We start from the raw sequence: 22,118 nt of genomic DNA, 5'->3' as shown, positions 1-22,118 counted from the left end.
AGGTGAATATATATCCACAGTTTTTAAAATCCTTGCTCTGTTTTATTAATAGTGTATAAATTCTTATTGTGCTGGTATTCTCTTACACTAATACGCTGTCCAGAGCTATCAATCAGGTAAAATCAATTTTCCTTATCCTTCCTCTGCCTCTTTTCTTTTGCGCCCTAGTAATTCAGCGATTGATCTTGTTGAACATGCACTCAATAGCACTAGGAGAGATTTCAGAAATAAAGCATGAGGTTAGAAATGACAAACTCTTATCTTTGAAGCATCTAGCCTTTCTTGTTTTGATATTTTTGTCGACAGAACATTGCATAACCTGGAAATAAGTTACTATTTAGAGTAATGACTATCTGTTACTAGCTGCTTTAGTTTAGCTAACTAAAGCTAAATAGTAGCTATTTAGCTTTATAAAAAATGCATATGTTAAAATGAGGATCATCATATCATACTTCCTAGAATGTTCCCATCCTGCAAAAGCTATCCCCAAATCCTGCAAAGCACCATTTAGCCCTTTAGGCTTCCTATTATAGCAGGCCTAAGGAAAGGTGTTTAACATAAAGCATTTCCAGACCTCTTCATAGTGAAGTGAAAACCATTTCAGAAATATCACCTTATGAATAATAAATCTCACAAGGCAATTGTGCAAGTCAGGTATCTTCATTTTACAGTTGGGATAAATAAGCATAAGACAGTAAGTGACTTACTTACCCTGTTACAAATTGGAATGGAAAGAACCATGAATCCCTTCTCTCAGTCTTAGCTAATCAATTCTGTCTTAGCTCTGGAGTCATTCATTTGCACTTTATGGCTTACATTGATGAAGGCCTTAACAGAACAACATTGAAGACTACAACTATAAATAATATCTTGAGATGTTTAAACTGTTGCATATTGCAAAGGCATGGCCATTAATATATTTGGCATAAGTTCTTTTTAAATGAGAAAAAGTGAGTATTGCTACTTACTCCCAGTGTCTCATTTGATCACAAGAAAGGGGGAATATTAATGCTGTTTATCTTTAGAGACCTACTTCTGCTACCTAGGTTAAGAGCCTAAGCTCCAAGTGTCATGAAAGGTAGACTCCTGGATCACTCTTTGAAAGTTTCCTTGATTATGCAAGGGAAGGTACACTTAGGTGCTGTTAGCCCCCAAGTTAGAACTCTGTTGCGATGTAGACTGTGTAATATACATTCATTTTTTCAGTATTATTCGTGCTGTTCAGAATATACTTTCTGGTCCAAGTACAGTTCACGTGCCTGACCTTTAAGTACCTCTGAACAGATGGTGATGACTATTTTCTATGCAGCAATGTAAGGCAGCAGTAAGAGCACACAAAAGCAGGGAAGTTAGGAAGCAATAGGAGCAAAAGATGTCAAGAAAGGAAAGGCAGCTTGAAAAATTCTCCTAGGATTATAATTCATTTATCAACAATAACACCAGGTTGTTTTCCTAGCATTAAAATTTCTATTAAAATTCACACAGTTGTAGGGCATGCAATTTGTTATTGAGCAATAACAACATGGAAAGAAAACAAATGGGTTACTCTAGTCACTGTAACATACAATATTGGCTTGTAACCTCAGATACAGTTAGCCTTTGAGCTGATAATATGGGTATAAACGTTTCACAGTCTATCGATCTTCTCACCCTGTATGTTGCTTTGAGATCAATCCAGGAATTTAAAGTGTCAGGTTTTCGTGGCTGCTTCCTTTTACACTCATACTGCAAACACACACCAAAGTCCCATTCTGCACAGAAAAAAACCACAAATAATCCATCACTAAAGAACTGGCCTAAAATCTCCATAAACATGGCTTAAAATCTATGTAAAGGGACATACCATCAACGTAATAGTAGCGTCCTGTACTGCTGGACAGGAAGCATAGGCTAACAGACTGCTAACAACGTCTTTGTACATGCAAAGCAGAAGGGTTGCTGCAATGGGACATCAGGATAAGTGAATGCCTGTTGTTAGTAAAGAATGACTTCATGATGGGTAAAGATCTCAAAGACTTCATTAAATCATTTAGACACATTAAGAATGGTGACGCAGTTCATTATATGTAAAGCAGAAAAATGTAACGATGTCAGACCCTGGAGACAAAGATGTAGTGAACACATCAGTATTCAATGGATTTCATATTTTCAGTCTTATCCCAATACTACACATCTTCAATACCTAATAACAGGATTTGGGCTCCCTAGAAGTAAAGACGTAATCTCACTAGCACCACCAAATGTTCTTTTTTTAATGTGTATTACTCTGGAGAAAAAGCAAATGAAAATTTTATTTTCAAAACAAAGGTACATGGGTTTGCTTCTGAAGTAGAATTATTTAGAATATCTGTACTGAATATAATTTTCTTCTCCCTTTGTATCTTTTGAATCCATTTCAAAAACTGTGATAAACAAATGTTTAGAGGGACCCCTTCATCAACCTGATTCTTTATGAAACAGAAGGAGGAGTATCTATGTGTTAGTATGCACTGAAATTAATCTGAGGTTTGTTTTTAGCCCTTTAAAGGCCTCTTTAAAAAATTAGTAAATAGCAATTATACCGGTGTAAAATAATACTAAATAGCAGTTATACCTGGGTTATGCCAGTTAGCTCTGTACAAAATTCAGAGAGAACAGGATGCTCCTGTGGCTGGACATAAGCGTGGAATTCAGATTCAGTCTCTCCTGTTGAAGTGTTTAACAGGACTGCTGGAAATTCGATTGTGACAAAAACGAGAAAAAAACAATCAAAAAACCAATGCCAGGAAGGTTAAAGCTGTTCACGGAAGTGATTCCATTTGCTGTAAGCTGGGGTTGACCTGGAAGGATCACCGCGTAACGCCGACACAGCGCCCAGCGCCGTCTCCTGGCCTATAAACGCCAGACCCCTGGCCGCCCCCTCCTTCCCGCACGCCCCCGCACCCGGGCTGCTGCTGCCTGGCGCCCGGCCACCCAGCGCCTTCCCGCACCGCCGGGGCCGGGGCCGCTCCCCCGCGCCTTCCCGCACCGCCGCACTCGCTGATCTCGGGGCCGCCCCGCGTCCCGCCAGCCCGCGGCCTCGAAGCCGACGACGATCAGGTACCCCAGGGCCGCCCCGCCAGCCCCAGCCGCCTGCGGCCCGCAGCGGCGCCGGCACCGCCTCGGCATCCCCCGTGCTGAGGGGGCCCGTCCTCACCCTGCCCCTCCGCGCCTGGGACGGGCGGACGCCCCCGTCCCGCTGCCGGCCGCCCTCAGCGCCTCGCCCGCCCGGACACCACCGCCCCGCTCCCTTCCCCAGTGCCTGGCCCCGCGGCCCGCACCTGGCCAGGCCCTTGGTGGCCATCTCGGCCCCGGGCGGGCGGCGGCCACCCCAGAGCGGCCTGGGCGCTGCGGCGGCCATTTCAAACCTCCCGCCGGCGGCAGCGGCGCCGCCCCCACCCGCGCTGTCGGCGGATCGGCTGCTCTGGCCTTGCCCGCAGGCAGGCGCAGGTAGCCGCGTGCCGAGACGGCGTGCTCCGCGCTGGCCGGAGAGCCCGGCGTGGCTGAGGTGGGGTCCGCGGCCGTAGGTCCCTCCTCGGGGGGCCGGGGAAGGAGGGAGCGGCCGGGGATCGGCCCCACGGCGTCAGGGCTGCGGGCAGTCCCTCCTTCCGATGCTGCCCGGGGAGCCCTCGGCGGTGGGCAGGGGCTGGGGCCTGGCCCGGCGGGGCCGGGGCTGACTGACGGCCCGGGCTGTGAGGGGGCCGTGGCGGCATCGCCCCGCGCCGCCCTGACCCCGCGGTGCTTTCGTCTAGGCCATGGCGAAGGCTGTCTGTGTAAACGGGTACAAAAGGCCCGCCGGAGCGGGTGAGGACGCGGGGGCATGGCAGGCGGCTCGGAAGAGGAGGAAGGCGGATGGCGGCGGCCGGGGCCCCGAGGTGAGCAGCAGAGCGAGCCCGTCGCACGGGTGTTGTGAGGGAAACGCTGCAGGCCTGTGGCTGTGTGGTATTCCTCTCTTACAGCCACCTTTTGGCAGGTTTATTGCATCCCACGGTGGGATGCTGGAAGCTCAGCAAAAACGTGGTTTTACTGGCGGTCTAGCTGGAGGCTTGGCTAAAGATAATACCTGCAGATAATGGCGTAGTTTCTGCTCTGAGAAATAAGGAAATTAACTCAAAATGAGTGTTAGGCATTTGCATTTAAGGAATTTTGTTAAAAAATAAATACACTTTCCAATATAATTTTTTCCTAAACAAAGTAGATCTTGAAAGGAGCGTTGCGTCTGCTCAGCACATTCACACTTGAAGGATGCAAATCAACCCGAAGTTTCAACCTCACGGTAACACCTCACTCACCCAGCTTACACCTTACTTAGTGCCCAGTATGGGACAAGAGTAAGCGTTTCTGACCTGTGAGGTCAGTCTTATTTGCATCTGATTAGAGACTGAAATTCCTGTAGTTGGCAGGTAGCCTTTGCTTGGTGAAATGAAACTTCTGCTGTTTGGTTGGGGTTTTTTTGCAAAGCTCTAATTAGGCTGTATTGAAAACAATGGTGTCATTACTTATTTGTCTAACTTAGCATGAGAGACAGGGGACTAGCAATTACACCACCCTGTATTATTACCAGATGATTCTTAACCACTTGAACCTCAAAGGTTGTCACCTCAGTTTAGCTTTCTTGCGTAATGACAAATGGCTTTAAAAGTGCACCAGTTCAGTCCCACGTGGACAGGCTCTGTCAAAATTAATGAGCACAAGGCTTGTTAGCATGGTGGGGAAAACACAACTTCTGGTAGTTGTTTATCCTGTGGGATTGGATATTCTGTAGTGTTCTGTGGTCTTTTTTATTTTCCCCTGTATGCCATGATGTCTTTTCATCACATAAAAAAAGAGTATCTTTAAAATTTTTACAGATCAAAGGAGCTCCATTGGAACAGGCCGCCTGGTCAGTGGGGATCTTCAAAATCATGCATTTACTTGCTGATTAGCTTTTAGGAGAATTTGTGCATTTAGGCTTAAAGAACTGTTGTGTTGAACTGTGTGGTACAGTCTCCATCTCATCTACTTGGTGCTTTCTTCCTGCAGTTTCCTGGGATTTTACTGAATCATTTTTTTTCCTGCAGGGGTCACCAAACCCATCTGCCAAAACAGATCATATAGTGTAAATGAAGTAAATGGGTTTCAGCAAAACCCTACCCAAAGTGACTGCATATGACACTTGTATAAATGCCCAAAGCTCTACGGCAGCAAGTGGGTGAATGGGTTAAGAGAGCAGAACATCGTGTTTGTAAATCAAATAACTTTGTCTCCTTACTACATACATCTACTTACATTAATCTTTATTAAATAAATCTTTGAAGTTAGAGTACCTGGGTTACTGAAATATTGGTAGTAAATTTAATATTAAAGTGTGACCTGAAAGGAAACTTTTGCCCGTAATGAGCGGAAGAGTTATTTTAAATGTAGTTGATTGTATCCAAATAGTAAAGAGTTTCCTTTTACCGCATAATTCACTTCATTTTCCATTAACGTGTGTGATTACATAAAACCTTCCCTTACTGGCATTTCCATTTTTACAGGAAAAGTCATCTCGCTTGTCAGCAGCTTTATTTGGTGAGGACTGTGAAATCAGCCATGACCAGCTGTATGAGTTGTTAAAGTATGCAGCTTTGGGAAAATGCCACAATGCAGCACAACCCAGGTATAACACATTCATATTCAGGAATCAACCCTGTCTTGTGTCCTCACATGTTGTGAAAACGTACCCAAAGGCATATTGGCCATGCTGGTTTTGGAATCCTTGCAACGCAGTTACCATAATGACAGCCTGGATTATGTAGGGATTATGTAGATACAGTTGTCATTAGACTTGGCCAGAGACCAGAATTCCTCTTCTGGCAAAAATTCTACCATTTCATAGTTTTGTTTCCTGCAGTTATCAAAACCTAAACAATTTTGTGGAACAGAAGAAGCTTCACACACTGAGAAACAAAATACCATGTTAAAAACATTAACACAACACAAAAAATATTAACAGGTTTCATGTCAGGTATAATTGAAACAGAGTGTTCTACAGTGTTTTGGGAAAAACATTTTAATTACTTTGCCCTTTTTCAAGGCAACTTCTCAGCAATGGAAGGGAAAGGCTGAGGAGGGTATATCACCTCAGATGGCAAAAATATGGTGAAATGTAACGAATCTTGAAATGAAACTCAGGCAAAGGCAAAAATGATCCCACTTCAGATTTTTAGTAGTGAATAGAAAATGATTTTGTGAAACTTTTTGATGCATTAATTTGCTAGACTGCATCACTACAACTGAGGTTACTAATGTGTATTCACATTCTGATGCATATAAATGAGGTATAAATGTCTTGAAATGGTACTGCAGCAGAATTTTGCTGTAACTCATTCTTTCTCTGTCTCCCATATTATATTGCTTCCAGGAATATGTGGCTGTTTGAGATAAGCTATAAAGCCTCTTCTCATTGAAGTCATTTGGCACTTTGCCATTCACTGACTTAAAAGCTGGGCTGGTTCCAAGTTTATTTTTAAGAGTACTTGATAATTGTTTTGCTTTGATTTTTTTTTTTAATTATTTTTTTTAACTGCAGCTGGTGCCGTATTTATCACCAAAGCCACCTGGCTGGGGTTGTGGTTATTGTTCTACATGAAATGAGTCAACTCCATTTCTACAAATTCTATTTGCAGTTCAAACACCTCAGAAAAATGTTCCGGCATGTAAGTCCCCAGACTGTATTGCTGTCTTCTAAACTGCTTCCAGTCCTGAAACCATGTCCCAAGGATTAATCACTGCAGTGAAATTACTGCCTTTTCCAATAGGAAGTGGCCATCTTTGACTCTCAAAGCAAGCTAATGAGAGGATCTGTTTGTAGCTGTTGTCAGCTCAGAACAAAGGCCAAGGCTTTGATATTAGAAACAAGTTTTAAAGACTTATGACTTTGAAGCCTTACCAGGTGAAATGTGTATTGATGTTTCAGTCCTCTGACTATTACGCTTCCCACATCTTCAGGATGCCAGTGAGATTAAAAGTATCTCAGTTAATTTGCAATTTACTCTGAGTGAGTGCGGAGTCTCTCAATAGAGTTATGCTATTCCCACTGGTTGAAAAATGTCACTTTTACTATTTGCACTTTATGTCAAGTTTCTCCCATTTCCTAAAAAGATTATTAAAAGAATTATTTTAATTTTCTGAGTTACAAGCAACATTTTTGAAGGAAGAAAGAAAGAAGCACTTCGATTGAGACTTATAGAGAATTCTCCCTGAAATACAAATCACAACTTAACTGGAAAGTCTGGAACTTGCTTTAGTTTCTATCAAAGAAAGTCTTGAGATTTGCCTTCTTGATTGTACCAGACAAGGCAAATCTGTCCCTTAGTACAAAGAATTCTATATTATCTGTCATTAAAACAGGTTTGGTTTGTGTGGGTTTTTTTTCTTCCTTGGGAGAACACCAAATATATTTCCACCACTTCTTTATCCATCCTCCTTTAAATTTGGCTAGTTTGGGGATCAAGAAACATCTCATTTGCCTAATATTTCTGCTTCTGTTTCAAAGTCTCTAACACATCTCTTTTTTCAGAGATTCACATTAACACCTTCTGCCAACTTCCTAGACAGCCTGTATGGAGAAGGAGCAAACCTGAAACCTCAAAACACTGCACAAGGTATCTTGCTTAGTTTTGCATAATCTCTTTCAACCGCAGTGATTCACTTTCAACAGTAATTTATGACTTTGCATCCTGTGCAATCCCAGCGTGCTGCTATGGTAAACTTGTTTACAAAGGAAAATGTACAATGGCTTAAACCATGAGACTCATTACGCTAACTAGTTCAGTAACTCTCTGTTGGGCATAGTCACAAGTAAATGCAAAAAACAGAGAGAAAGTTTTTAACATGTTTAATCCAAAATTCTGATGCTTCATTACCCATTTTGTGATTACTTTATTCTAAGATGTATCTAATAAAAGATACAGAGCTATATATTAGATTCAAGCTAAGTAGTTACGCATTTCTTCTTAGTTCTCTTCGTTATACTGAGCAGCAAATCAAGGTAAAGAATGGGTGTGTTGACAACTGATTTCCTATTTTTACACTCTTTATAGAGGTGATTGTAATCCCACAGGCTTGTACAAAACCTGCAAGAGACTACAATGCGAACTTCACTGAAATTGTTAAAGTGTAACAAAGAATCTTGAATTCAAGTCCTAAATGGGAGAATGAACAGCTGTTACTTTCAATGTATTGACAAAGTCCTCTAGCATCCTGACTGTAAACCTACTGCGCAGTCACAGATCTGAGATGTCAGGTATATTTTTCTTTTAAGTGCAATCTGCAGAGAATCACCTAGAGGATAATTTAACTTTATACAGCTGTGGATTCTGGTGTCAGTTCAGTGCTTGCTTCTTTGTGAGCCACACTTAGAGCACACTTTCTCCTGATAATACTTATGGGAAATAATTTCACAGAGAAGGTAGGAAAAAAAAAAAGAGAACTTCTTTTACAGCTTACCTGAAGTAGCAGATTATTATGGTGTCATGCTTACGAGGCAAGTTTGTTCTCTCTATTTCTGAAAGGAATGTGAGACAGACTTGTGATGTGACTTCTGAATCAGCCAGCAGTGTCAGTAGCTGAACTGGGAAAAAAATTGAGTATCCTGAATATCAAGTATATTATATATATAGTATATACATTATATATAGTACTGTGTGTATAAATTATGTGTATATATAGTGTATATAGTGTGTGTATATATACACACAATAAATGAGATATGAACTGGAGAGAGAGATACATATATAAAAATAAACTGGAGACAGACAGACAGATAGATTTTCTGTCTATCTATCTATATGTCCAGTTTATTGTTCCAGGTATTGTTTTTGTTTGGAATGGTGTAGTCTCTTAGTGTGTATACTAATGCAGAAAACTGACTGCAAGTAGGGAGTGCTATCTGAGCTTGACAGATGTTCCTGTATTTTACAGGTTTGACTTCTGCTAGCCATGAATGTGTTCCTAAAAGCTCAGACTTGCAATGTGATCCCATCATTCGGAAATATGGAGGAAAAAAACGAGGCCTTACTAGCTATCTTCTAACTTTAGAAGAGCAGAAAAAAAATGACTATCCCATAAAAGGTCAGTTTTTGAGGGCTTTTGTCTGGTTGTTTGGTTGGGGTTTTTTTGTTTTGTTTTTGTTTTTTAATTTTCACAGTGATATGTTTGGTCATGTAAGATATGTGATGAGTTTTAGAAGAGAGAGGTCTGTTTCTTATTCATGGGTATCTTTTCATTCTAGGCTCTCCTGGATGTAAGGGCTATATATATACAGAGTGTGATCAGCAGAGGACGGACAGCAGCCCCCTCTTTGGTCTGGATTGTGAAATGGTAAAAATAAATGTGTGTGTTATAAAAAATAAACTTACAAAATATAGTTAAGCAAGCAGACTCCTACCAGCTATTCCAAAGTGAGCCAAGCACCCTGTGTATTTGCTAAACCACTTCTGATATATTAATATCTGCTGCCAGTCCCTTCATTGAAGGTACCAGTGCTAATGCAGCCATGGGAAGGACTCAGGAAGTGGTTCTGGCGACAAGACAGAAATACTATCTTGAGCAGTGCAGCTCAGTTCTGCGTTGGCTGTCAGAGCAGCAGCTGGATCTGCCAGGCCCATCAGCAATGCTGCAGTAACCCCTGAGACTGCTGTGGAATTCCTCCTCCCAGCCCTCCCCAAGGTTTGGGAAGGGAAAGATACTTTCCTATCGCACATCTTTCCTTTAGCTATCACAGTTCTGGCAGCTTGCTGGGGTGAAGATTCCTCCTTTAGTGCAGTTTTGACCTTGTAGAGATGCCTATTTGGCATCAGCATTGAGTAACTAACGATACAACCTGGGCTCTGCTTTTAACTTGTACATCTTCTTTGGTGAAGATGCTCTCAGTGACAGCTCTGCAGTGCAGAGCACAGACTGATTCTGTGAAATTAGCTCTTCTTTATAATGCTTTTCTTTGTGTTGTGCTTGCCTGTGTGTTTGCTGTGCTTATGATGGGCATTTAACAATTAAAATGAAGCATGCTACATTATAAAACAACTAGCTATGAGTGGTAGATCTCTGAAGTTGCGTAACTCCTTAGCAGTGATGCTGGATACAGCCAAAGCAGATGTTAGCTAAGGTTTCTGAGTGGCAGCATCATGCTGATTCAACAACTGCCTCTGCTTCTTCCTGACAGTGCCTGACTGCAAAAGGGAACGAAGTGACTCGTGTTTCTTTGGTGGATGCACAAGGTCAATGCCTCTTGAATGAACTAGTCAAACCTGAAAGCACAGTAGTGAACTACCGCACCAGGTGACTTGCACATAAGTTTCTTATCTCTTCGTCTTTAAGGGTTGCAACCCTTTCAAATTAAACCTGTTACACGGGACCTTTCAGAAGGCTTTGGTTTGCACAGGTGTCTACTGCATTTTATTCAATGTTAAGAATACAGTTCTTGCTATGTGATTAGAATAACCAACATTATGTATACACTCTCTGCTACATAGTGCCCATGTGGCTAGGCAGAAGCATTATTCTGCAGTGTTCTAGGAAAAATTCTGTTACAGATTAATGATATACAGTACAAGTTACTGTTTACTGCTGGCTACAAAATAGGATACAGGGTGAGAGTACAGGATTGCAGTCTGCGTCTCTGCTCCATAGCTAAGTTTGCTCATCTGTAAAAAATGAATAGAGCAGCTTAGCAGCTTTCACACAACTCTAGGGCTGGACTCAGGATTGTAACAAAAGCAGGCAAAACTCAAGCCTTGTCTTCTCCAAAACTTTGCCCGGCAGGAGAATGCCAGTTCCCTCAGGTTACTTGGAAGCATCTGCTTCCACCATCAGTCTTGCAGTATTTCCTTACCTGTGCTATCTGATGCTAAGAACTGCATCACTTATTCCGAAGTTATACCTGAGAGAGAGAAACTTTTGAAACAGATGTGGTAGCACTCATAGCAGTTTAATATAGCTGCAGTATATCCTCTTATGTTGGAACAGAAAGCAGTAAATAGCATTCTATCATCAGTTACACTGAGTTCATATTTTACATGCCCTACTTGTAATATTCTCTAGTAGGCGCTATTGTTAATGTGTTGCTTTTATCTCATCCGACTTCTTTTTTGAAGATTCTCAGGAATCACAAAGAAGATGCTTCTTCCAGTGAAAACAAGACTCCCAGACATCCAAACCAGACTAAAAAAAATGCTTCCCCATGATGCAGTATTGGTGGGTCATTCTTTAAATGCTGATCTTCAGGCTTTGGAAGTGAGTATGCCTTTAAGAGTATTTTTCCCAACCCTGTGATACTCATTTCAGACCTGAAAACTCTAAACAATTCTTCTTTTTATTAATGGACACTTGTTAATTGCTTTTTATTATGAATACCCTTACGTCTGGAAAGATTTAAAAGAGAAAGACTCTTCTCGCATCTATAAAACTTGCAAGGGGCTGTTCAGAACCCAAAAGGAAGGGAGGAGTCTGTCCAGACATAGATACAGTTGCAACAGAAGCTTTACCTCTCTGCTTCAGCCAGGTGCTTTTGATAGCTCTGTCACAGGAAGAACTGAAATCCTTCCTATATTTAATTTAACCAACCTAAAATGCTTGAATCATAATTAATCTTTCTAACACAATCTAGATCTTCCCAATAAGAGTGTTAGAAAGGAGAGTTGGGCTTGTTTTATTATTCCCATCTGCTCTCTTGTTGTGGACCAGTTATCTATCAGTGAGAAACTGGCAACTGAAATGAAAAGGCAGAGGCACAGACAACAGTAGAGTTACTGCCCAATTCTATATGACTGCACCATTAAACTAATGATGTTTTCTCTTCTCCAGATGATCCACCCCAGTGTTATTGATACTTCATTGCTTTTTGCCAGAAATGAAGGTCGAAGATTTAAGCTGAAATTTCTAGCCAAAGCTGTTTTAGGGTAAGATTATTACTGTATTGTCATGGGAAATGTTAGAAACTGTCATGGGGGGTCATAGGGTCTTGCTTTTCCACTAGTAGCGTAAGAATTTTTTTTTTTTTTTCCCCACTAAAATTCAAAAGAAAGGGAGCAGGCTGTGCAAATAGATATTGTAAAGAAGATTTTACTGCCTGCTTGAAATATCAGGCAGCGTAATAAATCAGCTTGTCTTTGAGCAAGCAGGGACACTGTGACCCAACCAGATTTGAGTCCTTGCAAAACTAACTTTTCTGCAGGTCTGTAGCAGTACCAGTGTATTGAATTGTAGAGCAGCAAAGACACTCTGGCTCACGCAAATGAGATCTGCTGCAGTTAGCAAGAAAGAAAGGCTAATGTATGAAAGTATGATTTACTGACTTAAATCATATTCCTCAGTGTACTAGCTACCACTGGATAGTATGTCATAGCGATACAGTTGTCACCATTCACACAGTGAATATTAATACTCTGCAGCGCCAAACTTTACTGAGTTGGAGGTTGCCTCCCTGTCTGTGTGCAAATTGTGAGTTGGGTCATTGGTCAAGGAAGAAGTAAAATTAAAAATAGTCATGCATCAGAGTACCAAGTATTAGCTGTGCTTCTGTCAAACCTGGTAAACAGTGTTTTGCTCAACATTGCAAAAACATTTCTTGCAGTAACTTTTGGGAATATTTCGCAAGAATGCTGCTGCACAGAACTGAAATCCTTTTTGGAGAGGGGAAAGCTATTTTGCCTGAAAAGGACCCAGTTTAGAAAAGACAGGATGTTGATCAGTGTGGAAAAACAGATAACCTGCCTGTACACCTAATTTTGATGCCCTAGGAAGGAGATTCAGTGTGAACAGAAGTTTGGGCATGATCCTACAGAAGATGCTAGAGCTGCATTGGAATTGGCTCAATTCTTTATTGAGCAGGGACCAGCAAAGGTAGCTATATCTAATTAAGATTTCTGTCTTTAATCGCAGAATGTACAAGTTGTGCTTATGAAGAGAAAAAAAAAACATTCCCACCCATCCTCTTGTTGATTTAAAAGAGAAAAATGGAGCTCTGATAGAGGCCTCAATTTTGACAGCTTGTTACTTTCAGCATATATCCAGGTATCTTAACCTGGAGCATTACCAGTGTTTCAGTACTCAAACACTGACGTGAATCAGCATTGCTGCTGATCTTGAAGAAGGGCACTGGGTAAAGAAGGATTCAGGCACTTCCAGCCTACAGGACTGCCTGTCATTTTTCCAGATAAAAGAAGTGAGAGACCTTGTATGTTGTGGCAGTGATTCAGCTGGTTTTATGAGTCTCTTGCTTGTGTCGTTGATTTCTGAGAGAAATTTTTGGAGATGATTGCTGGTTGATGCTGTGAGTGCTGCATGCCTGAAAATGACAACAGAAAATAATAAGGCAAGAAATTAATGGCTATGTTTCTTCACTACTGTGGAGTGTGCCTAGGTGACTCATAGAGAAAGCACATGCTTTTCGGTTAGCTACAATTAGCTGAGATGAAAGCCAACTACTAATCTTCCTTCCCCAAGGTAGCAGAACTAAACTTGGAGATGCTTCTGACAAGCGAAAAACTGGCTGAAGTCTCACAGAACAAAGCTGCGTTACAGCCACAAGGATGTAGGGTCCAGAAACAGTTGAATGAGCCTCCATGTTTATCCAAACCATGGTAATAAGATTCTCAAATATGCATGTTTTTCCTTCAGTTGAATACTCAGTAAAATGAAAGTGTGTTATGTTTTTCAGAAGCCATCAGGATCTTCAGAGAGATGCAAGTAATTGTAGCATAGCACTGAAAAACTTTCAGAAGTTGCATCTTAAATTTCACAAAGCATTTTCTAGGCTTCTTTTGATGTTGAGGACAAGAATATTCTTTCAAATTTCTTTAATGAACTGTATCATTTTTCTCTGAGAAGCATTGCTTGAAAGCTGTTAGTTCACCATATTGATAAGTACTGCAATTCACAGCTTTCTTCTCTCCGCTAGTTTTTTAGACTGCTTGCAGGTGACTGGCCAGAAACCCCTCCTTTTGGGCAGACAGGAACTAGACTCTTCTGGCCTGTGTCAGAGTAACCTGAGCACTTCAAACAAACAGGTGAATGGACTTAGAGTGGGTTGGTCTAAGCAAGCATCAAAGTAGTTCAAAGTTCTTCTTGTTCTGGGGGTGGGTAGATGAGTCCTATTTTAAAAAGCTGACTGACAGTACTGTTAGCAATAGTGTTAATACCAGGTTAGCTAAATCCATTTTAACATTTCGGAAATAAGCTTTGATCCTCTACATCCTCTCATGACTCACTAAAGAAGAATTTCTGCCTGAGGGCTTCCTTGGACAATAATGAAAATTAAAGCTGGGAATTAAGTTCAATAGCTTTGTTTATGATCCTTTGCAGTACAATTGTCTTGTACCCCTTTGAGCCTTTACACTCTTTTCCCTCCAGATTCTTCAGAGAGCCTTAGAAGATGTTCCCCTTTCCACATTCAGTATCATTCAGTTCAGTTTGGGTCCAGAGTACATTGCATCTCATCCTCTTGCTGGACTTTGTGAAAAGGTACTATTTTTTTGAGAACCGTCTTCATTGCTGAGCTTGGAAAGAGACGTTATTTATCTGGAGGCACCAAGTAGTTAGTTCCTCTGCTTTGTGAAGTTCCTTCTCTAATCTGTGTTCCTACAGGTGAGAAGCAAGCTGACTGACATGCTGACAATTTACGCAGGTCCTTTTGAAGAAAGCTTTTGCCTGAAGTCTGTGAAAAAAGAATTTGGGAGGTGTGGACCGATCCGATCTCTTACAGTGGTAACTGAAACATACCAGGTGAGGAGCACTCAAAGCATTAAGCTTGCTGACAGGCATGGAAGGCCCAAGTAATCTCTTGGAAAGATATGAATTAGAACCACTGAAATACCAGTTACTCTGTTTGGGGTTTTTTTTTCTGGTGGTTTAGTCATCAGCTACAACGATTCAGGGTATCTAAAAGCTGCTCCACACAATGACAAGAATAAACACAGCTCATGTGGCTTAACTGTGCTGTTCAAGCTAGAGGACTTTGAGCATTGGAGAAGCTGAGATGCTTTTTGTCCTTCTTGAGAACTGATATGCTAAGGCTTTTAATGCCAAAAAACCCCCTGTTACTAATTGATGAGCTAATTGAAGGTTGTTTTTAACAGCTACAGTATATGCAGTGTTACATATATTACCCCAAAACCTTTTTATATTCTATTTTTAAAAAACCCCACAACTTTATTGAGACCTGACTTTTAAAAAGGGAGAGCTAATGTGTCTTATTGATAAGCCTGAAGTATCTTATCGTTCTGTTTCAAGCCCTATGTCTGTATCCAATACGAAGTGCTGGAAGCTGCCCAGCTTGCTGTGGAAAGCCTAAATGGAGCTGAGGTAGCAGGATCCTGCATTAAGGTAAACAATGCAAATAGCAAAAGCCTAAGTTACGTTGAACACAGGAACGGTATCCAGTGTGTCTCTCTTAACATCTACTCGCAGCATATCGTCCAGGCAGATGCTGGATGATTGTGCTGTTACCATCTCCCTGTCCCTGGACAATTTATGGCCTCTGGCAGAAAGGAAATTATTATAGCCCTCTTTTTTCCTTTCTGCCTGTCAGCAGAAGGGGGTTGGAAAGCATTCTGACCTCCAACTGCAGCTTTAAAAGGAAGAGCCAAGTAACAGAGTGTTAAAATGCCATATACAAAGTATGGGGTTCTTAATTTCATAGTGTTTCTGCATTACAAATGTGATCTCTCTTCCTTTTTCATGACTAATTAAGTTAGCCTTCATTAGTCATATTTTTTTTAAGGGAGGGAAAATAGCTTGTCAACTTTTGGTAATGGGAGAAAATAATTTAAAATAGAGGCTCAGAACACAGAGCTGCTTGGGCTGATGTGCTGTTTTTGTTCCTGCTGAATCCACCCCAGGTCCAGAGACCTGTCACTGCAGCAACGCTGGACTGTGATGTTTTGATAAAGGAACTAGAACTGGATGTAGAAAACGAAGGTGTGATTTATGTGGCGGGTCTAAAGAAGTCATTAACAGAGACAGACTTGCAAGAAGAATTCAGACAATTGAAAGACCTGGAAACACTGTTCCTGCCAAAGGATATCCAGAGTGGAAAGCACAGGAACTGCTGTTTCCTCAGTAAGTAGCTTCACATACAGCCTGCTTATTTCCTTCAAATAAGCGCATTCAGCAGCCCTTGGGACTTTGCACAGACACAGCAAGAGCTACTGAAACTCATGTATGCTCAAAGTGATGGTATTTAAAATACTTTAGTGAAAGCCTGTATTGTTTGGAGGAGCAGTTTACAGCTAGATATTTGAAAGGAAAAAAAAAAACCTGCTTAAAAAAAGATGGTCTTTACTTAGAAAAGTTCCTGGATAGCTCATTGGCTCCAGTACCTCAGCGTGAGGGCTGGCTACTGTGCAGCTTCACACAGACAAGTAATCACCTCTAAAAAGGTGAGGAGAACAACTGGATGAGTGCTGTTGCAGTTAACTGGCATTTCTGTAGTCTGATGTTTACCTGTAGCAAGATGAGGATCTGCTTGCTGCAGTGATTTCAGTTTCTCGTCTCCCTCCTTCTCCACACCTTTAGCACTGCCCTACAGGTGCCAAGGAACAGGGCAGGACTGGCATCACTGCCAAAGCATGTTCCCCTTCTCTTTGTGTTTAAGAATTCCAGAAATCACAGAGTGCTGTGGATGCCCTTGAAGTTATAAATGGATGGACCGTGAAGGGCAGCAAACTAAGAAGTAGGAACGCTCTTGCTTCAGGTCACCTCTGGAGATGGATCTGGCAAATGAATCACAGCAATGGGAAGCAAGGAGGAAACATCTTATATGAGAAAATGGAGCAACTATCTGAGTCTGTAAGTTGAAGGCTATGCTGATGTTTGTTGCAGTTAGTGAGGAGGTACTGCTGTGGGAACCAGGAGTGATAACTGAGCAGACGTAGGTGCAGAGCTGCATGTAACAGAAGGGTCTCCTTGTGCTGGAGCAGAGGATCAGTTCCCACAAGGCAGTTTGGAGAGGTAATATCACGTGAGATAATGTGATGTTTGCAGGGTACTGTATAACCTTGCTCAGGGCTAGTGATGCTACACAGGAACTGAAGCCTACCACTTGAGAGCAGACAGAGCAATGTACAGGTGTAGCACGTGGCATGGGAGTTGGAGGGAGAGGTGACTAGTTGTGTAGCCGCACAGGAAAGAACAGCTCTAGTTGCAGCTCTCACTTTTACTGGAGGAAGCTGCAGTGCCTTTTGAACAGGGCGTGTGGATCTCCCTGCTGCTGAGCCGCTGCACTGCCAAATGCCAGCCAGTAACAGAATCACTGCTATCCTCACCTGTTTGATCCCTGATGCTGCCCGAGGGTCAGTCTTGCCACGTGCACTTTTAAGTGTGATTGCTACAGATCTGCAGATGAATTGGGGATTTTAATGCTTATATTCTGTTATGCAGGAGCAGGATCTAAGGCCAAAGGTGAAGAAGTTAGACCACCATCTCAAAAAGCTTTATAGAAGTCTGCAGAATAACACCCTGTGCGTTGTTCTGTTTCCTGGAGTGAACAGGTAACTTGCCACCTATTTTGCAAAGAGCCAAGGAAAATACATAGCCAAATATTTTTATCTTAATCTATTAAAAATTAAAACCCTGCACAAGGAAGTGAAAGCCTGAGAGAAGGCCTGAAGAAGCTGGTGTGCTTGTTCGGTCTGACTTTCATGCTAGGCCAATAGAACCTGAACAGTAAGTTCTACCCATAAGCCATTGCTGATGCAGAAGAAGCACAAGTGCTGAAACGACTTACGTAGCTGATGGTCCAGTTTAGCAAGGCTGAAGTAGGCAGTGTTGATTAATTATACAGGTCTTCTCTGTCCACCTACCTTCCTCTGTTGGATGTTTCATCCCTATTGACAATGAGGTAAGTTTTGTGTGCCCATGAGAGAATCAAGCAGAGTTTCCACAGCAGCCAGTGTTTTGGGTGGTTTTGGTGGGGTTTTGTTTGTTTGTTTTTTAAAAAAACCACCTAACCACTGCAGCCAAGGCCCTCTCTACCAGTTGTCTTGTGGTACCCTGATGCACATGCCTCAGCCGTAGCTGATTAAGGAGGTGGTTCATGCTCTCATTCTTATGTGAGGGACACAACTGGGAAAAAAAGAACACTTTCCCTGTGTCCTTAAGCTTTCATAGGAAAGGGCAGGTCCTAGAGTTGAGGTGGGCTTCAGCGCTGATATCAGGGATGCTTCCAGATGGGGTGGGCTTCCTGCATTTCAGACCCTGGGGCCTGAACTGCCACAGTCATTCACTACTTAATTATTAACCAGAAAGGTTAAATCTTTCCCAGGCAAGGCCCTAGTTACTGAGTACATACTTATTTCAGCAGTCTTCTTTCTCTTCTCTCACTGTGTCACTGTTCAGACAGTCAAATAAAGGTCACATCTGTCCTTGCTTTTCTTCAGTTTCCCTTCAACAGAAGGGGTACCGTTCCTTGTGGAGACAGAAGACATGCCCTGAAATAGAAGCAGGGAGACAGAGCTGCTGGGCAGCATCTCTTCTGCCTGGTTAGGCAGTCAGGCTAGGTTCCCCTCTCTTACTTGCAAAGCTTCCTGAGAAGAATCATGATGCTGTATTATCCGCTGCAGCAAACAGTATCCTAGAAGGGAGATGCATCCCAAGCCAAGAGTATATTTAGGCTTAATGCCAGTGACAAACTGTTTCAGCAAGGTTGCATGCCAAGGGCTGCTCTTGGCATGATTTGCTCTAATTGTTCAGTTTCTAATACCATTTTTAAAAAAAAAAAATTTTTTTTTAGGTTGTTTTTTTTTTTAAATGATTTGTCATCTTAAATAAAGATCACTAAGCTGTTTTCCCCCCACACTGAAGAATAATAGCACACAAAATGAGGCAGCAGCAATTCCTACCTTGTTAGGGAAGTGCTGATTGCAGGTAGCTGTGCGTATGGTTTCTTGCACAAGCTCGGTATTAAATACTGCCTTGGTTTAAATGGGCCATGGGGGAGGCCTGAACTGAGGGCTTAACCTCAGGTTTAGTAGTGCATGTGGTCCTTTGCTTTCTTCTGGGCTATAACTAAGTTTTTACATTTCTGCGCAATCATTTGCCTCTTCTCTACACCACTGTGTCACCTCAGTTACTTTGCGTACTAACCTGTCAGCCCTGCTGGAAAGGTTTGAGGAGAGGATGGCTGTGGAGTTACCACAAACACCATGTGTCTTCTACAGCAAACTCACTGGTCTCAGCAGGTCCAAATTTACTTTTCAAGGGCCATCTCAAACTATCTTCACTCAGCACAAGCTTGCCTATTGTCTCGCATCACCAAGGGGTATGAATCCCACTAGCAGAACAGGTGCAGTCAGGAGTTTGCATCCACAAGGAGCCTATAGAAGCCCACAGAGCCTGGGCTCACATCTCTCAGGCTGCTGAGTGGGTTGGAAGTGGCTCCATCCCAGGCTTGGAAGAGTTTCTTGCCAAGTGAGGTTCCTGTGTTAGTTTCCCAGAGGACTAACAGTCCAGAGGAGGCTTCTTGATTAAAAAGAGTGCCAAATAATTTGGGGGGGGGAATACAGTTTTTCAGTCTGCTGACCCTGAGGGTTGCAGGCTTCTCACTACTCGACCAGCAAGTTTATGTGCATCAAGGCCATGCTGAGCAGAAGTAACACACCTCTCTCTTGTTTATGTTGCAGCATGCATGGATCACAATCTGGCCTTGGTCTGATGGGAATAAAAGATGACAGAGGGAGGAGTGCTTGTTAAACTGCCAAGTTTTTAAGCAAAGTCTTTTGTTAAGATATTTTTTAATTACTTTAAGTATTGATGTCTTTGTAAAGATATCTTACCATAAGAACAATAAGCTTTCACTCTGTATCTTTTACAAAGTCTAAAAATAAAAGCTATTCAAAACATCTAAAAAGCACAAAACCTTTTCCATTACCCCTTCTTGCTGTGGAAATTTTCTGTGGCAGTGAGCGAGCTAGGCAAGTGCTTAGGAGGAGCTGGGGGCAAACCAGGAGGAGTGTGGCATAAAAGCTGATCAGTATTGGCCTGTAAGATGTAACTCAGCAAGGCGTTCCTTGCTGGAGACTGATGTACCAGCTGGGTTGTCTTCACTGAAACATCGGAGGCTGTAAACCAGCAAGCCAAGTTAACGTAGTACCTGCAGCAGCTGCTCAGCAGTTAACAGCTATTCTCAGGCATTGTGTGGATTTCTGGAAATGTGCTGTGCCAGCTCTGAAGCAGAGTCGCTGCCTCCTTTCCGGGAAAGTACTGTACTTAGTCCATGGAAAGGAGGAATTGGTGATTCATACTTCTTGGACAATCTCCACTTTCTCCTCCCTCCCTCACCACCCCACACACACACAAAAAGAAGAAAAAAGAGAAGTTACAGTGTGGCTGTGGGAGGGGCAAGGGCCATTTTAAGGAAAGCACAAGTCTGTGCGAACTCCACACATCATCGCTTTCAGCAGGGAGCTGGAAGCGCAGAGTTGCAGTAAGACTGGGTGCACTACCAGCAGCAGGATGAGGTGATTTGCAACCTGGCAGCTTCAGTCCTCTGCTTTGCAGCCATTGCCACCTAACTTAAAGGCTGCCTGACCATCTCCTGTTAAGACACTGAATTTCCAAGCATGAGGATGCCTAGGAGAGCTTTCAGCGCTCAAAAAAAAAAAGAAAAATTAAAAGGAAATGTTTGTTGCAGGGTTTGAACATGAGACAAAGGATTTCTTGATATGAATTAGAATAGGCTGAAATAAAGTTGAAATAGTTATTATTCCAGAAATTATTAAATACAGCTGATAGACTGTTTACACCCTCCTACTTTCCAACCCCAAGTTCATTTCACTGGGCTCTTGAGCAAAGAGCAGCTTATGGAGTAGAAGTTGGGAGCTGCTGCATGGAGAGGCAGGCAAAACTAAAGGCAAGGGAGAGAAAGGCAAATGCAGCACTAGCCCCAGGGCAGCACTAGTGAGCGGGTAGTAGATGCTCACATCAGTGTCGTTCATACCTAAATTTAAAGCCTCCAAAACTCCTGAAATGAAATCTGTTCTTAAGCAAGATGAATGCAGCCAATTTTTTCTTTTTACAAAGGTACTTTATCCACTCCAAGTGAGCCTGGCATCCTTTGGCTGTAGCTATTGCAGACTGGGGTAAGCATCAACACCAGTGCTGCCACACAATGTGAAAGGGAGTCAGTCCCTTCGCCCAGCACCACCAGTCCCCACTGCTGACCCCAGCCCAGCAGAGACCATGGGGTCAGGCAGCTCAGTGGAAGGGGGTGAATGGCAGACTGGCCTCAGTGCTCGTCCCTCTGTAGGGACACGCTCCTGTTAAGACTGTTCACAGACAGCATCTCCTTCTTGTAGACACCGGCACTACAGAGTTGAAAGAAGCCAGATAGTTTTCATTCCGTGCACTTAAAAACGATGTGGTCACCTCCCTGCAAGGACTAGGCAGGATTTAGTAACCATCCAGGATTCCTGCTTGAGAAACTCTGGAGATGACAAATAAAACTAGCAAGAGTCCTATTTATAGGCATGAAAAAATAATTAATTTGTCCCCTTTTAATTGAAAATGTAGAAAGGACTTCAGCTTTAAATAAGACATTTTGTACAAAGCTTGAGCACAAAAAAGTGAACACCAACGTGTCATTATGTAAACACCACAAATGTTACTCATTTGTCCAGTAATGCACAGAACAGCGTGCAAGTTCCCTTTCCAGTGGATTAGATTTCTGTAGCTGTTCCCCTCCCTCCCCTCAGACCTTACTGGAACACAGGAAACCCAGAAGCTTTGGAACATTTACAAAGCTACAGTAGTCAGGATACATAGTGGCTAAAGGATTTTTTTTTTCTTTTTCTTTAAGGGATTGGTCATTTAAATATACAGAAGTACAATAATCTCACAGGTAAATGAATGGCAGCTTGGATTAGAAAAAGCACCAAAATATTTAATATACATCTGGCACAAGTTCCACAAGAAGTCAGTAATGGACAAACCAATGCTTTGCTTATAAGAAAAGAAAAACCTCAGACTGCACTTAATGCTCTTCTTCCAAAAGGGACACGACAAAAACATTGCACTCAGGATTGCTATCAAGTAAAGACAACCTTCTTAATACAACCTATTTGCATTGTGCCTTAGATTGCACGTTC

At 42.3% G+C, this 22,118-nt stretch overlaps 2 protein-coding genes across 5 annotated transcripts in view; one reads left to right on the top strand and one right to left on the bottom strand.

The window, feature by feature from the left end:
- Nucleotides 1–3,731, bottom strand: part of ERI2 (ERI1 exoribonuclease family member 2) — a 7,331-nt gene extending 3,600 nt beyond the window's left edge. The window contains 6 exon segments of the mRNA XM_072878388.1: nt 459–538; nt 1,651–1,754; nt 2,294–2,447; nt 2,594–2,709; nt 3,300–3,632; nt 3,701–3,731. Of these exon segments, the coding sequence (XP_072734489.1) occupies nt 459–538; nt 1,651–1,754; nt 2,294–2,447; nt 2,594–2,709; nt 3,300–3,632; nt 3,701–3,731 (818 nt within the window).
- Nucleotides 2,829–21,962, top strand: REXO5 (RNA exonuclease 5). 4 transcript variants are annotated; one of them, XM_072877741.1, is made up of 20 exons: nt 2,829–3,078; nt 3,771–3,893; nt 5,535–5,656; nt 6,569–6,695; nt 7,559–7,643; nt 8,962–9,111; nt 9,272–9,360; nt 10,202–10,317; nt 11,133–11,271; nt 11,842–11,936; nt 12,777–12,879; nt 13,483–13,619; nt 13,937–14,045; nt 14,389–14,499; nt 14,623–14,760; nt 15,268–15,360; nt 15,876–16,095; nt 16,631–16,824; nt 17,416–17,525; nt 19,656–19,886. In XM_072877741.1, exons 2-20 carry the CDS (start codon nt 3,774–3,776, stop codon nt 19,723–19,725), a joined length of 2,328 nt encoding a protein of 775 aa, XP_072733842.1. In that variant the 5' UTR covers nt 2,829–3,078; nt 3,771–3,773; the 3' UTR covers nt 19,726–19,886. The 4 variants fall into 4 exon arrangements, with proteins under 4 accessions (XP_072733842.1, XP_072733843.1, XP_072733840.1 ...); XM_072877742.1 differs by lacking the exons at nt 2,829–3,078; nt 19,656–19,886 and adding exons at nt 3,422–3,526; nt 21,830–21,962; XM_072877739.1 differs by lacking the exon at nt 2,829–3,078 and adding an exon at nt 3,422–3,526.
- Nucleotides 21,963–22,118: the final 156 nt, after the last annotated feature.

This window comes from Ciconia boyciana, chromosome 13 (genome assembly GCF_034638445.1).
Source record: "Ciconia boyciana chromosome 13, ASM3463844v1, whole genome shotgun sequence".
Classification (NCBI taxonomy): domain Eukaryota; kingdom Metazoa; phylum Chordata; class Aves; order Ciconiiformes; family Ciconiidae; genus Ciconia; species Ciconia boyciana.
Note: the sequence above shows the minus strand (reverse complement) of the source record. Positions and strands in the feature narration are given on the sequence as shown.